The sequence below is a fragment of the Tiliqua scincoides genome, chromosome 4 (assembly GCF_035046505.1).
Source record: "Tiliqua scincoides isolate rTilSci1 chromosome 4, rTilSci1.hap2, whole genome shotgun sequence".
Lineage (NCBI taxonomy): Eukaryota > Metazoa > Chordata > Lepidosauria > Squamata > Scincidae > Tiliqua > Tiliqua scincoides.
The window spans coordinates 210,646,920-210,661,960 of record NC_089824.1 but is presented as its reverse complement, the minus strand read 5'-3'; the positions used below and the strand labels follow the sequence as shown (position 1 = coordinate 210,661,960).

General features: G+C 42.2%; 1 protein-coding gene across 2 annotated transcripts in view; it reads left to right on the top strand.

Annotated features, from left to right (window-relative positions):
• The window catches only part of PMEPA1 (prostate transmembrane protein, androgen induced 1), a 79,962-nt gene extending 69,467 nt beyond the window's left edge, over positions 1–10,495 (top strand). The window contains exons 3-4 of one of the 2 annotated variants that reach the window (XM_066625032.1): positions 9,138–9,191; positions 9,688–10,495. In XM_066625032.1, coding sequence (XP_066481129.1) covers positions 9,138–9,191; positions 9,688–10,236 — 603 coding nt within the window. In that variant the 3' untranslated portion in view covers positions 10,237–10,495. Of the gene's footprint in view, positions 1–9,137; positions 9,192–9,684 lie in introns of both variants that reach the window. The other variant, XM_066625031.1, reaches the window with a different exon arrangement.
• Positions 10,496–15,041: the final 4,546 nt, after the last annotated feature.

The following is a 15,041-nucleotide window of genomic DNA, read 5'->3' as shown; positions in this document are numbered from 1 at the left end:
TATTTTGTTTAATAAGAACATAAGAAGAGCCTTGCTAGATCAGGTAAGGCCCCATCTAGTCCAGCTTCCTTTATGTCACATTGGCTCCTCTTGGAGCACTCAAGACGACAGGATACCTGCGTCCTGCTGCCATTCCTGCATCTGGCACTCAAACCTGGAGGCTGCATATAGTCATCATGGTTTGTAAACTGTATTTATTTCTAGCCTTCATCTCCGTACAAAATGTGCAAGGCAGTCAATAAAACCCAAGCAACATAAACCACAATTAATCTGAAAACAGACAATGCATTTAAGGTAACAGTGAAAAACACTACAGAGTACAACATTACATAAACAGGTAAGTAGGAGCATTGATGTGTTAAAGAAAGATCAGCAGCACATGATGGAAAATGGAGTTGCCATTACACTGGAGACTTGCTGAAATGGCTGCCTTTACTCTTCGCAGGAAGGCCAAAATTTGTGATGTTGCTTGCCGAGAAGCAGTGTATAAATATTCAATAGAAGTAGTAGGGACAAGAAAAGGGGAGTTGTTGGCAAATGATAAAGATAACAGATCATATCATAACAGATAAAGAACAAGCCGGGGGGGGGGGGACAACCAAATCCCTAACACCACTATTTCCCAGCTCTACTTACTCGTGTGATCCCTGCACTCACCTGGTGAGCAGGTGCATCTTTTGCAAAGCAGCAACTGCTTTCAGGCACGAACCAAGGCAACACATCTAAACATTTTTGTACATAACCTTTAAAAAACTCTAGGGTTGTTGATGTCATAGCGCCATCCAGTTGGATGGTTTGTGACCTCCTGGGTATTCCTCTCAGCTCTTTCATCTGATCAGGTGGGCTCTTAAAAGTGAAAGGGACAATAACTGCTCCAAAGCGCTGCCTTTCCAATTGTATGGCAACCTTCACCTATCAACATCCACTTCTTTCGCCACTCATGTCAAGGCTGGAGCAGCAGATGGATCCTGCACCGAGACTGCCCGCTGCTAAATAAAATATAAACCAGTGAGTATAAGGCAGAGATACATTCACCACTTCATAAATCTGCCCAATGGGATGCTGAAAAATAAACATTTGTATGTCTCACAGTGATTTTCCCCTATGCCCAGGGGGCTAGACTGTTGTCAAGCAAATTTCTGAGCCAACCAAGCATAGTTCCATATGTGTTATGTGGCCTATGCATCCAGCACATGCCTACCCCTCTAAAGGTCCATTTGTATCCTCCCTCTTATATGAAGTGTGGGTGTGAGAGGAGCAACTGACATCAAAAAGCTGAAGGGCTGGCAAAACCCAAACTGGCCTCTGTCCTGAATTTGATCTTCTGTACTATACAATCTACTATATCTTGCCCTCTGTCTCCTATATGGGGAAAATAATCACAATGTACTGTATTGGACCATTATAAGTATGGCTGATAAAAAGTTTGTGCGGACAACTTTAAGGTCCCTGCTGAGTCAGATTAAGGGTCCATCTAGCCTAGTGTCCTGATTCTCAGAGTGGCCAGCTAAGGGCTTTGGGAAGCCCACAAGCAGGACTTGAAGAGGAAAACCCTCTCCCACTGTTGCTTCCCAGTGCCTGGTGTTCAGGGGCACATTGCAACTGAAGGTGGAGGTCCCACATAGTCTCATAGCTCATAGCCATTGATAGACCTTTCCTCTGTGAACTGAAGATTTCCGGAGCAGGGATGGGTTAGACTGATATTCTATGGTAGACTGCAAATGATCTGCACTAGCTCAGCAAGTGTTTCTGAGTTTTTCAACTGGTTAACAATGGCATAACCAAAATAAAATTAAAAAAAAAAACTTCTTTCCTCCCTAACTTAGAACCCTTATGGCCCAATCCTATTGAGGGCCTGTGCTGGTGCACATACTGCCCCTGCACACTGCTGCAAAAGTGCAAGGCCCAGGTACACTGCTAGGAAGGCCAGAGCCATCCTTCTGGCACTGGTGGAGTGACAGAGGCCCACCGGAGCAGATAAGTCCAGAGTAGGGGCAGGGAGAAGGTAGGCAAGGGCTGGGTGCAAGGGTGGAATAGGGAGGAGATGGGGTGGGTGGATTGGACCTGGGAGGGTGCAGGATTGGCACCTGCCAAATTCCAAGGCCCTTCCCAGGCCTGGTCCACTTGCACTGATCCACACAGACATGCACCAGTAATATCACTGGTGCAGATCCGAATTAACCAGCCGTGGCTACTGAAGGCTTACCCCAGTGCAAGGGGGCAAATGTCCTTTTACCCTGAGGGATACCTCCCGCAGTCAAAAATCCCCTTTGGGATGGGATAGAGTGCAACCTGTGCTGTTCCATTGCCACGTAGGGATTTAAGTTGGAGTGGACTGCCTGTTAAGTATTGATTGGTACTTGCAATGTGTTTGGCTCAAGGGGCACCATCCCATAAGTCCGTAGTTCCCAAACTGTGAGCTGTAGCTCCCTGAGGAGCCATGGAATCCAGCCAGGGGAGTAGTAGAATTCTCGTGAAAAACCTGCCGCCTTATATAATGTATAGGATTGTAGCCTAATGTATAGGATGGGAAGCGCATCCAGTGGCCAGAAGGTCAAAGGAGCCACCAGTCAAAAAAGTTTGGAAACCACTGCCATAAATCACCCTTTTGCATCTGACTTTGAGTCTGTCCATCCCCCACTACTATTTTTTCCCCTAAATTAAGTTGGTCCCCATAGTTCTTATCAGAAACAAAAGTATACTCCTTGAATCTCAGGCCTAGACATGCCTGATCCAGATCATGATATAAATGCTCTTATATGACATTCCAAGGAGAGTTACAATCTAAATAGGAATATGCTTACTCAGGGCCCAATCCTATCCTATTTTCCTTTGCCAGTATAGCTGTATGGGAACATTTGTTCCCATACCTTGGGGCTACATTATGGCTGCACTGTTGCTGCAAAGTTGGACAGGATTGGATCCTTAGTCTTTTTTTTCTCTTTTTTTAAACAGGGAAATCTCACTACAAGATTTTTAAAAAATTCAATAATTTTTCTCTGGTTACTTTTTCTTTAAATGAGTCCTCAGCTGTATGAAGAAAACTACATGGAAACCTTTCATTTGAAAAACAACAGGATTTTATCAAACCATTATCAAAATCAAAATTTATTAAAATCAAAAGGATTTTATCTCCATTTCTATCATCTAGAGGCATATTCAGAAGCGTTTCCCTAATTTTTCTTCTTCTGATTCTCATATATTTCAATTTAAATGTAGAAAGTAAGACACAAGGGCAACCAGAATAACTAAGTAATCCCCAGCTACATCCAACAGCCTTTCTGAAATATGGATGTTGTATTATTTGCATCACTCAAATGCTGCCGCTGAATTAGTATGCCATATGAAACCAACATTGGCAATCCGTTATCTTTCATTCCAAAGTAGTCCCTTATCTTATGTTGTAGCGTTTTTGAGACAAGATTTGCTATAAAACAGAAGGAAGGTGAAAGCATCTGGGGTATCTCATTTCCATATAAATCACTTCCTTTTCCCTCTGCTGGTAACAGAACTGCCTTGAGGTTTGTGAGCAGTCAGGGCTTTCAGAAAGCCAGATTTGCTTGGCAGTTGATGTACAGACAAGGCCAGTACACATTGCACATCACTCCAGCCTGTGTACTGGCTGCTTATTCCCTTCTGGAAATAATAGCACCCTAGATTCTTGGGCCTTGGAACTGCCTTATTTGTTCGAGCCAAGGGCCAAAACTTTGTCTCCAACAGTGGCCAGCTAGACACCTTTGGGAATTTCACAAATGGGCCATGATGGGAGATAGTAACTCACTAGCAGCTGGTCCTCTTGGGAATATGGCCTCTGGAGGTTCCAGCTAAATATCATTGCTGATAGGCCCCCTATTAGCAGTTATTGCTGCAGTGATGACTCTGGAAGATTTTTCTTTGAACTTTCTTTATCAACATATTCTACCAAACAATTTGCTTATCTCAGCAGCTATAACTAAACTCGGAGAGATGACCTCTAAAGTTACCTTCCCCTTCCCCAAGTGTCACACCAATAACATAGTACTTCTGTTGTAACTCCTTCCTTCTGCTTCTGTTACTAGTGTAACAACTAAATTATTCCCCTTAAGGATGTCAGTATTTCTTCCATGAACTTGTCTAATCCACATATTAAAGCCAAGGATCCTTTGCCATTTCCATTTAAATGACTCTCTTAGGCTGCAATCCTAAACATACTTTCCTGAGAGTAAGCCCCATTGAACAAAATAGAACTTACTTCTGAGTAGACCTGGTTAGGATTGTGCCCTTAGAGGGAAAAATCCCTCTTCCAAGTTCAGGATGACTGCATTGTGGTCTCTGTTCCCAAGCAGGCATGCCTTGCACCAAAATCTGACCATTCCTTCCAAAGCTGTGGTCCTGTAACTCTTAGCTGTTCAATGGGTGGCATGCTCAAGCAGAGCAAAACTGGGTTAGCAAAAAGTTATTGATTGGGGCAAATAAAGTGTGGATTAACTAACACTCCAGTCTTGTCTTGGCCTTGAGGGAAGTCATAAAAGAACCCAGTGCCACCGAAGTGCTTTTGGATTTAGAAAGCTCTTCCCAAAAGCTTACAATCCAGCTAGGAAGATTCAGAAGGGATGGAGGGGGAAGTAAATCTCTGAATTGATTGTGTTTTGTTTTGTTTCCTGCAAAATGAACTTACTGAATGCAAGCTAATAGTATGTGGATTCTGGAACAGGGAGGTGATAAATGGATGTACCATACATTTATTTATTTATTTATTTATTTATTTATTTATTTATAATTAACACGCACAGACATACAAAACATATAACATACATTTAGGAGTGCTAAATACGATATACCATTACTCATTAATCATACTATATCTCCTAATCTACTGCTCATCTACTTCTGCCTCTTATTAGTTTATCCATTTATTTATATAATATATGCTAAATTTTCCCTAATGCCCTGTACTGTATTTTCTAAATTTTCACTTTCTATCAAACATAAATTTACTTCAATTACTCATTAATATTAAAACAAAATAATCTAATTACCAAAGTATAACAACATATAAAACAATTCTTCCATCTACTTCTAACTCTTCTACTCATTTATATATTTCTTATATCAAATATAATAGATTTTTCCTAATTCCCTATGATATCTTTTCTAAATATTCACTTTTATCATCTCAACTAGTTCAATTACTCATTAATATCTAATAATAATAATCTAATTTCCAAATTACAGTGGTACCTCGCATAACGAATGCCTCGCGCACCGAAAAACTCGCAGAACAAAAGCGTTTTGCGACTTTTGGTGACTCGCACAACGAATTTTTATGACCCGTGCTTCGCAAGACGAATTTTTTTTTTGGTTTGTTTTGGTTTGTTTTAAGGGGGGGGATCTTCATGCCAGTTTATGCTCACATTCACCCTAAGGAAGGGGGAGGATCGTCATGCCAGTTTATGCAGTTTATGCAGTTCACCCTAAGGAAGGGGGAGGATCGTCATGCCAGTTTATGCAGTTCACCCTAAGGAAGGGGGAGGATCGTCATGCCAGTTTATGCAAGTTTATGCAGTTCACCCTAAGGAAGGATGATGAGTTCTTGGGGTTTCCTCGCGCAGCAGCGGGTCAGTCAGCATCCCTCCCTCCCTCTCACACACACACTTACGCTCTCTTCACCACCCCTCACTCACTCACTCACAGGGCCAGGCTCCTGTGTGCCTGTCAGGGGTTGCACGTTCTTGTTCCCACCCGTTTTTGTGCCCCCCGCAAGCCTGGAACATCACAGCCCTCTCTCTCCCCAAGCCTGGAGCATCCCAGCCTCTCTCCCCCCAAGCATGGAGCATTGCAGCCTCTCTTTCCCCCCACCCCAAGCCTGGAGCATCACAACTTCTCTGCAACACAAACACTTTCCCCCCTCTCTCACACACACAGGCTGCCCCCTTCTCTTACACACACAGACGCTCTGCCCCCCCACTCACACAGCAGGGGAGGGGTGCCTTCACTCACCTCATCCAGCATCTGAATGTAAGCCCCCCCAGCAACCTGCCATCGCAGCCTCCCACCCCTCCCCCCGCAAGCCTGATCCCATTCACCCTAATAAGGGGGGATCTTCATGTCAGTTTATGATCCCGTCCACCCTAGTAAGGGGAGGATCTTCATGTCAGTTTATGTAAGTAAGTCCCATTGTGCTTGCTCCCAGGAAAGTGTGCACAGGATTACAGCCTTCAAACTCCTCACTCAGCATCCCCCCCATCGCTCATTCACCCTCTCACTGCCCCATTTCCTTCACGTTTCCCCCCATGATCACGGCAAAAGCAAGCAATTGAGTGCAGCTGCTCTGTCCTCCTCCCCAGCTTAAAGCACAATCCTGTGTGTGTCTCCTCAGAAGTAAGTCCCATTGTGCTTGCTCCCAGGAAAGTGTGCACAGGATTACAGCCTTCAAGCTCCCCACTCAGCATCCCCCCCTTTTTGAAATCCTCAGTACAGTATGTATGCCTTTAAAGAGCACTTAATAAACACTTTGTAAACCAAATTTGACTTTGTTCTGACTTTTCTTGCCCATAGGAACGCATTAATTAAATTTCAATGCATTCTTATGGGAAAACACGCTTCGCAAAACGAAAAACTCGCATAACGAAAGGACTCGCGGAACGAATTAATTTCGTTATGCGAGGCACCACTGTATAATAAAACCAACAATCTCTTATATGTACTTTACCATTCTCCAATCTAATTCTCCAATCTGATTACATTTTTTTCTTTAACATAATAACCACCTATAAAACAATTCATCCACACACTAACATTTCCAGCTATTTTTTCTAATTCATTCTAATTCATATATATCAATTTTGTATATATTTATTTTTAAGTAAATTTAAACCAGTTTTTAAGAAAATAAAATCCTCCGATTTTCATTAACCCTCAGGTTAACCGTTGGGTTTCTTTTTCTTTCTTTCTTTCCATTTTTTCTCCTGTAATATCTTTAATAATTTATCTCCATAACAGAATCCAAAAAGCCCACACTTTCTTGTATAAGGTATGTTCATTTTTCCAATTAACTGGGATATGTTTTCTTCTTCTTGTTCCAAAAAATTTTGTATTTTGTGCGCCCACGTTACTCTGTCCATCTTCTCTATTTCAATCTCCATCAGTGTCCCCTCTAGATCCTGTTGATTTTCCACTCTTCTAATTTCTGTATCCACTCTTATGATGATGATTTCATCCCTCATCATCCTCTTTTCCGCTTTCTCCTTCTGTTTATCTTCTGTTTTCTTCACATCTTCCAATTGCTCCTTGCACACATCTATCTGTTAAGATAGAGTCTTTAAACTGGCTTGAATCTGCAAGGACCAACTCAACTGCTGTCTTCTCATTGTGAGCAATTTTTCCAAATTTTTGAGCATCATTTGAGTCCAAATATCTGGAACAGGCTCCGTCTTGCAATTTCTCTCTAATCCACAAGATGTCCACAGCGTATTATTCCCCTTACTTCCACCACATGTTTTTTCAGTCAGGCATTTTTTGAATTTTTCTTACAGATAACAGTGTGATTAATGGAGAAAAACAAAACCAAAGAAACAGTCTCAAGGAGACAAAACTCTTTCAAGTCTAATAAAAAATTATGTCCACAAGTAATTCTGGATTTTAGTCCACACACCAAATTATATTTATAGTTATAATACACAACCGATTTATTCCACTACAAAGATAACGAACACTTTCAACATCCTTAAAAAGTTTCTCATTAATGCCTTCAGTGTATCCAGGGCTTTTAGCCAAATCAGTCAATCAAAGCTGGAGACAATATTAACACATACTTATCTTAAATTTCCAACTTAAACTTTACACTTCATGCTTTTTCTTCCATATGGTATCTTAGCACGGAGCCAGCAGCTTGATTGCAGACACTGCACCTCCCCCAATACTGTCCCTGATGGTTAGATTTCCGAGAAGAAACCCCCCCCCCCCCGGTCGGGCTTTCAAAATCTCTGGCACCTGCACGGTGGAAAGATCTTATCTCTCCTGATAAAGATCTTCAGATCTTCTTCAGACCTGCAGTTTTTTGGGGGAAAACAAACTGTCTCTCAGGAGCCCCTGGAGACATGCCTGTTCATCCACTGTTGGCTCCTCCTCCTCCTGGATGTACCATACACTTAATGGTGTGCTTGATCCTGGTGTTGGGTATGTGGGAACTGAAATTGTTTTCACACATACTGCCAAGACCTGTCTGATATTATGGCCAATATGGCTGTAGTGTGACCATGGCTTGTAATGATGATCTCATTGATTAAGTAATAAGTTAAAAGGGGGGGGGGGAGGAAACTGCAGACATGGAATTGAACTATTTTCTCCTTCTGTCTGCTTCCAGTGTCTCAGCTTCATCTACTTTACAGGGCTATGAGAACTGAATAGGATAGCTCCATGTACCCCAACCTGAACTCCTTGGAGGAAGGGCAGGATAAAGACACCAATATAAGTGCATATAAACTTCTATGGGTGATTAACATGATGTCGTTTTTTAAAACAATGTACCAAAATGCCATCCTTTCATTCACCTGCTGCCCATTAAACCAGTATCCTTTGACAGAGTCTGGAAGTCTTCCAAGAGGCACCCCGAGATTTAATAATTACTTGCCCTTCAGTGATTCCTGAAGGCAGCTCGTTTCAGCAAAGAGCCATACATTACTGAGAAATACCTTGTGAGCTGTCATGTTATATGGTCTTGCAGGGATTTGGCAAGCACATATTTCCATCAGTTAATGCAGGGATCCGATCCCCACCCCCCCGGCCTGGCAACTTAAGAGATTTAAAAATCAGAAGGTGTAACAGGCAGGCCACTCCTGGCAAGACTGATGGATGAAGCCGGATGCAACTTGTTTCCTTGCAGTCTTATTATACCATTCTTTTTGAGATCAGTACATCTGTTGCCAAACATCTTCCCCGCTAATGTGTGTCTCTTCGTCTGAGTTGCTTTTTCCAGCATTGCCCTGGCAGCTGAGTTGGGAAAGGGCTTGTGCTTGCAGTCTTTAGTGAACCTTTCCAATAGTGCCAAGAAACCCAAAGCGATCTACTCTTAACTTTGTGCTGTAGTAACTCCTTCCATAAACAGTTTGCATTATTCTGTCCAAGGCTTAACCTTTCCCTGTTCTTTCCAATCTTAGGAAGGAAGCCTGTGGCCTTCAGAAAGCACAGTGTCGGGAAGCGGCGTAACAGAGGTAAGAAGCAAAACTGACAGAGTGTTCCTTGGATCACTTGTTAGTTTGCACGTGATGCTCAGGAGCCCTTTACAATTGTCATCAGGGGCCAGAAGCTGCAAGAGCAGCAGCAGCATAGGTGAAGGACCTGGGTGCCTGGCTGCTTTACCAGCCATTTCCAGGCAGGCCCAGACACCCAGCAGCAGTGTGGCAGTTGGAGCAAATGAGGGCTGAGGAGAGGCAAGCAAATAATTGTGTGTCAGCCACAGCCTGTATCTCTTGAGTCTGTCCTCATGATTCAGAACTAACAAGGAGCTATTGGCACTCTGGGAGAGAGAGTCCCATCCACCTAGGGACTCTAAGATCCAAATCATTTATTTTTTAGCATATTTTAAATCTATCATAAGCTGCCTCAAGGACTGCAGTTTAGTAGGCAGGATATATAACTATTGCAAGTAAATAAAAACAAACAACCAAATTCTAAAGCCATGTCTTTCCACTTCCTTGCCTCCAGCAGCAGGTCTACACACCGAGACCCACAGACAGGCTAGCCGTTCCGTCCTTCTTACAGAGAGACCGTTTTAACAGATTCCAGCCGACGTATCCTTACATGCAGCATGAAATTGACCTGCCACCCACCATCTCTCTGTCTGACGGAGAAGAGCCCCCTCCTTACCAGGGCCCCTGCACACTGCAGCTCCGGGACCCAGAGCAGCAAATGGAACTCAACAGGGAGTCTGTCCGAGCGCCTCCCAACAGGACCATCTTCGACAGTGACCTGATAGACAACTCGGTATATGGAGGGCCTTGCCCTCCCAGCAGCAACTCGGGCATCAGCGCCACCTGTTATGGAAGCAATGGCAGGATGGAAGGACCACCCCCCACATACAGTGAAGTCATAGGTCATTTCCCCGGCTCGACCTTTTACCAACACCAGCAGAACAACAGTGGGATGCCCTCAATACTGGAGGGCGGCAGGCTCCACCCTTCGTCACATATCAGCAGTCTCGAGAGCACAACGGCATGGAACAAAGATAAAGAGAAACAAAAAGGGCACCCCTTTTAAGAATGGAATGGAATAAAACACTCTGCACTTCGGGGGAAAAAAGATATTGAGAGACAGGGAAGCAATGCACGAAACGAAACACCCTTCTCCACCTCTATGTAGTATAAATATTTACATGTTACGTTTGGTCTGAATGCACATGCCAACAAAGCTTGCAGAAACTTTTCTTTGTTGAGCTCTGTCTAGAAGTTTTTTAAATTTTTTTAAGTCTATAGCGGTCTTTCCTCCTCTTCCCAGTAGCTTAGCTAGAGGGGGTGCAAAGCACTAAGTTTTGCAGGTGCCTGAACGCTCTGTGCAAGGGGCCCCTCCCCTTCATTGCCATTCCTGGTGCCAAGCGCAAAATGGAGTCTCCGTCCATTCACCTGGAATGGCTCTGAAGGGGAGGGGGAGGGGCCCCTTGCACGGAGCGTTCAGGCAACTGCAAAACTTAGTGCTTTGCACCCTGTCTAGTTACGCTACTGCCTCTCCCCCAACCATTCCCCCTGGTTTTGTTTCTAGTTGAGCTGCGTGTGTAAATGCTACACTTTTTTTTTTGTTCGTTTCTTTCACTTAACTTTAAAGACAAAAATATTTGCACAAAAATGTTTGTTTAAAGATCTGCAATATATATATAAATATATAAATATATATTAAAAAAAATAAGAGAAACTGTATGTGTGGTGGGGAAGCAGGAGTATTTTTATATTAGAAGAGGCCTATTGAAAAAAAAGTTTTTTGTTTTTTTCTGTACTAGAATAAAAACATGGCGATTTTTTTGAGAGCCATCTCAAAAAAAGCATGTATTACATTGTAAAAAAAAAAATAGAAACAAAAAACCTGGAAAAAAAAACACAAAAGCAGGGGTTTAGAGTTATTTATATAAATGTTGAAATTTTGCACTATTTTTTAATATAAATGTGTCTGTGCTTGTGTTGGTCAAAAGCCTCTATCGTGTCTACCACAAAACTGTTAAGGGAAATATATTGACGTGAAGAGTCAACGGAGTCCTGGGGGAGGGAAAGCCTAGAAGAATGGGCTTCTAGAAGAATAGAAGAATAACAGACCAGTCAGAAACTTCATGTAAGGACTGCATCTTTTTATGCTAGTTTTTTTTTTTTTCTTTCCAGAGTCACAAGGTCATGTCTCAAACCTGAGGACTGAGGTTTGTGACAAAATGCTACATGTTGCATTTGGGCACAGAGGCCTGGCTACAGAATATACATGTACTGCATCGGTTTTGGTGGTCATCATGTATTATATCAGTTTTGATGGCACACATAGATGGTCAGTTTTCTCATTAAAAAAGGCCAGCATGGAAGTGGACCGGGCATCTACCTTTATGCACCGTTTTTCAAAGACCATTTGTGCAACCTGCATGGTATGCATTTGTGCAAGCTGCATACCTGACATGATGCTTGTGCATTTTTTGCCCTTAGGTCTCTGTTCTCAAGAACATAAAACTGGGCAAGCATTCTATTCTCTTCTGATGAAATCAAGGTTTAATTATTTTTATTTTACATTTTTGAATATACATCGGCTTTACAATTTATGGTTATCTGGATGTGTAACAAGGAGGATTCCAAAAACTAAATTTTGGATCTTGGTCCTCTAAAGATCTGAGCAAAATTCTTGTTTGAGTAAAATGTAACCTGATGGGAGGGGAAATGGGATTATGCCAGTGGTTCTCAAACTTTTAGCACCAGGACCCACTTTTTAGAATGAGAATCTGTCCAGAAGGGATGTCATGACCGGAAGTGACATCATCAAACAGAAAAGTGTTTAACAATCCTGGACTGCAATCCTACCCACATTTACCCAGGAATAAATCCCATTGACTATCATTGTTAAAAGCAATGTTAAACATGTAGTAGCCTGTTAAAAGTACAGATCTGTAACATTTCCCCAAATACAGTCACTTGCCATGGTAGCATCAAGTCTAATTTATTAAAAATAAAATATTGAAATGAAAGGGGACCCCCCTGAATTTGGCTCATGACCCACCTAGTGGGTCCCGACCCACAGTTTGAGAAACACTGGATTATGCCATCTAGTCCTCCCCCCCCCCCCAACTAGTACATTCCTTAGCTGTACCTCTATGCGAGGAGTTTGCCTCTGGGTTTGACTAAGGAGCATGATAGCACAGAGTGTAGGGCACACTTCTGATTTTCTCTTCCACAGGCACACACTATGCAGATTTATGCTTGAAACACATTTTAGCATTGTGTGCTTAACTAATTTGTCTCAGTCCAGCTCTAAAATGCACCTAGAGCTTTGCTGTGGCAAGGTATTCCCCACTCACCTCAGCGTTGATGACAACAATGTGCACAGACACTCCTAACAAGCACAGGAAAAAAGCTCTCAAAATTGAAGTGAATGGCGAAACCCATTGAAGTGAGTGGGGAACTTGCCCCAACCCTCATCTACTTCAGATGGATCAGTTGTTCTTTTGGCTGTGTTTTTTTGACAGATCTTTGCAGAACCAAGTCCCCTTAGAGGGCACCTGAATGACCCTCTTCTATGGTACTGTTCCACTAATTTCAAGGGGACCATAAAAGCATAACTACTCATTAAATCACCTTCTTTTAATGACTGGGTGATAGCTTCTAATTGTCTTTTTTAATATCAAGCTAATTTGGTTCTCTTCATCAATTACAGTAATGAAAAAAAAAACCTTCAAGATCCTATAAACCTATTTTTATAGATAGTTTTTAAATAAAGCCCTGGAACCCTGGTTTTGAGTAACTCCATTTTCCATAATGTTTTAAATAAGCTTCATAAACCAAGGTTGGCGGAGTGGTAAAGGACAGGGCTCTTGTGTCTTTAAGATTTGAATTTGGCAAGTGCTTCTGGCCCTGTGGCAGCAAGACCATTTGCACTCTCTCTTCTGTGCAGCTCTTAAAGGGACAGGAGTCCTGTCTTCCTTTGCACCTGATATTCTGGGTCTGCAGAAATTGTGGCCCACCAAGCCAACCACAGTTCACCCAGCCATGTATTGTGGCTAGCCAATTTCTGGTGCATTGCATTCCCGGGTAAAAACAGGTGGGTTTCCAAGCCCTGTGTTGGGCCACAGTTTGTAGCCAGTCATCTACATTGGCCAGGTGGGTCACAAGGTATGAAGCTTGTGAATCAGGGAAGGAAAGAGCCTGCAGTTCTATGGCAGTCTTTTTTTATTCAATCCACCATTGTGCTCTACCTGCACATTGTATGAAGTGGAAGGTGTCCAACAAGCAGTGCTTGGTGAATTACCCCCTTTCTTGACTGCCTCTGGTTGTTAGCTATGTTTGATTTATTCTAGCTGAAGTGGTGCTGGGGAAAAACATAGATGGAAATGTGTCAACTTTTGTGATGTATTAAGGCTAAAGAGTCATGCTTAATGCTTTAGAAGCAAACCCGTTACCTCTTCTGAAGGTTGTCCTTCACCCACAACCGTCACCATTGCAGCATCTTGCGTTCCGTGTCAAGGTTCTGCCCTCTTATCCCCTTTCAAACAAATCTGCTCGTCATGTATTTTTTTAAAAAGTGTGCATGTGTTTGTCTCGCCCTCTCGTTTCATAAAGCATTTTGTCTTACAATGCTATTGTTTACATTTTTATATTGTGTAAAGATCTGATTGGTTGTTTTTAAATTTCATGGTGAATCTGTACGTGATCAAATGTGAGAGTGTGAGAGGCGTAAATTCTGGAGAGAGAGGAAGAAATAAAACATAAGGGAATGAAACCCCCTATTCTCTCTTGCCTTGTGCATAGATTTTAATCAATAGCGTAAGGTTGGCAGCTTATCAGAAGAAATCTGGCCTAGTCTGCTCTTGTGCCTTTTACAGCAGCATACTGTGCAGATATTGATGAGAGAAGCTTTTCACAGCATGGAGATATAAACACTCTTGCCTGCTAATATCTGTGCAGACCATGGAGAATACAATGGGCTATAAGCCTTGATAGCTAAGTGAACTTCCAGGTTCAGGGGCAGTATACCACAGAATACCCATTACTGGAAGACAAGTGAAGATCTCTGCTTGCAAGCTTCCTAGAGGTGTCTGATTGGCCACACTGGGAAGCAGGAAGCTGGACTCAAGAACCTTTGCACTTTGAGTCTGATCCACTGGGATTCATGGTTTTGGCTGCTGTTGAAGGCAGAGCTAGAAGGGCCAGTTGAAAAGTTGGCAACCTGTACAGCTACACAATGCCACCTGCTGGAGAATGTAAGAGCCCCATGATGAAGCAAGGAAGGGTTAGTAGAGGGAATTGTACTGAGTGACCCTGCTTTTACAAGGAGGTGTAATTTTGCTTTTTGCCAGATGCTAACTAGTAAGGTAACATAAATGAAAGATATAAAGGCAATAACTTGTTTTTATGCAACTTTTCTATTACTTGAAGAAGAAAAAAAGAAAAAAACAACAACCCTAAAACAAACCTGAGAACAGTTTTGATGTTCTGATCATTTGGGATGCTATTTATATGTATTTTAAAGAGGACAATACTGATGTTGAAGTGATGAACTTGAAGTTTTCACCATTTTTTAGAGGAAAATTTTGCTTCCCCCCGCTTTTGCCTAGTGATAGATTCCTGAACTGTTTTATTTTTAAACAGTGTTGCAACTTGCCTTCCCTCCGTGCCAATAGCTTCTTGATAATAGCTTTACAACACCTACAAATTACAAACTTTTTTTTAAAAAGAGAACTAAAAGAAATATCTAGCTTCCTATGAAAGGTACAAAGTCAATGAATTTATAGAAGTTTTTTTAATATGTATCTTTCCTTTATGTAACATGTCTATTTAGTGCCTTATTAAACGAAACAGAAAACCTCCCTTTTTTTAAAAAAAAAAAAA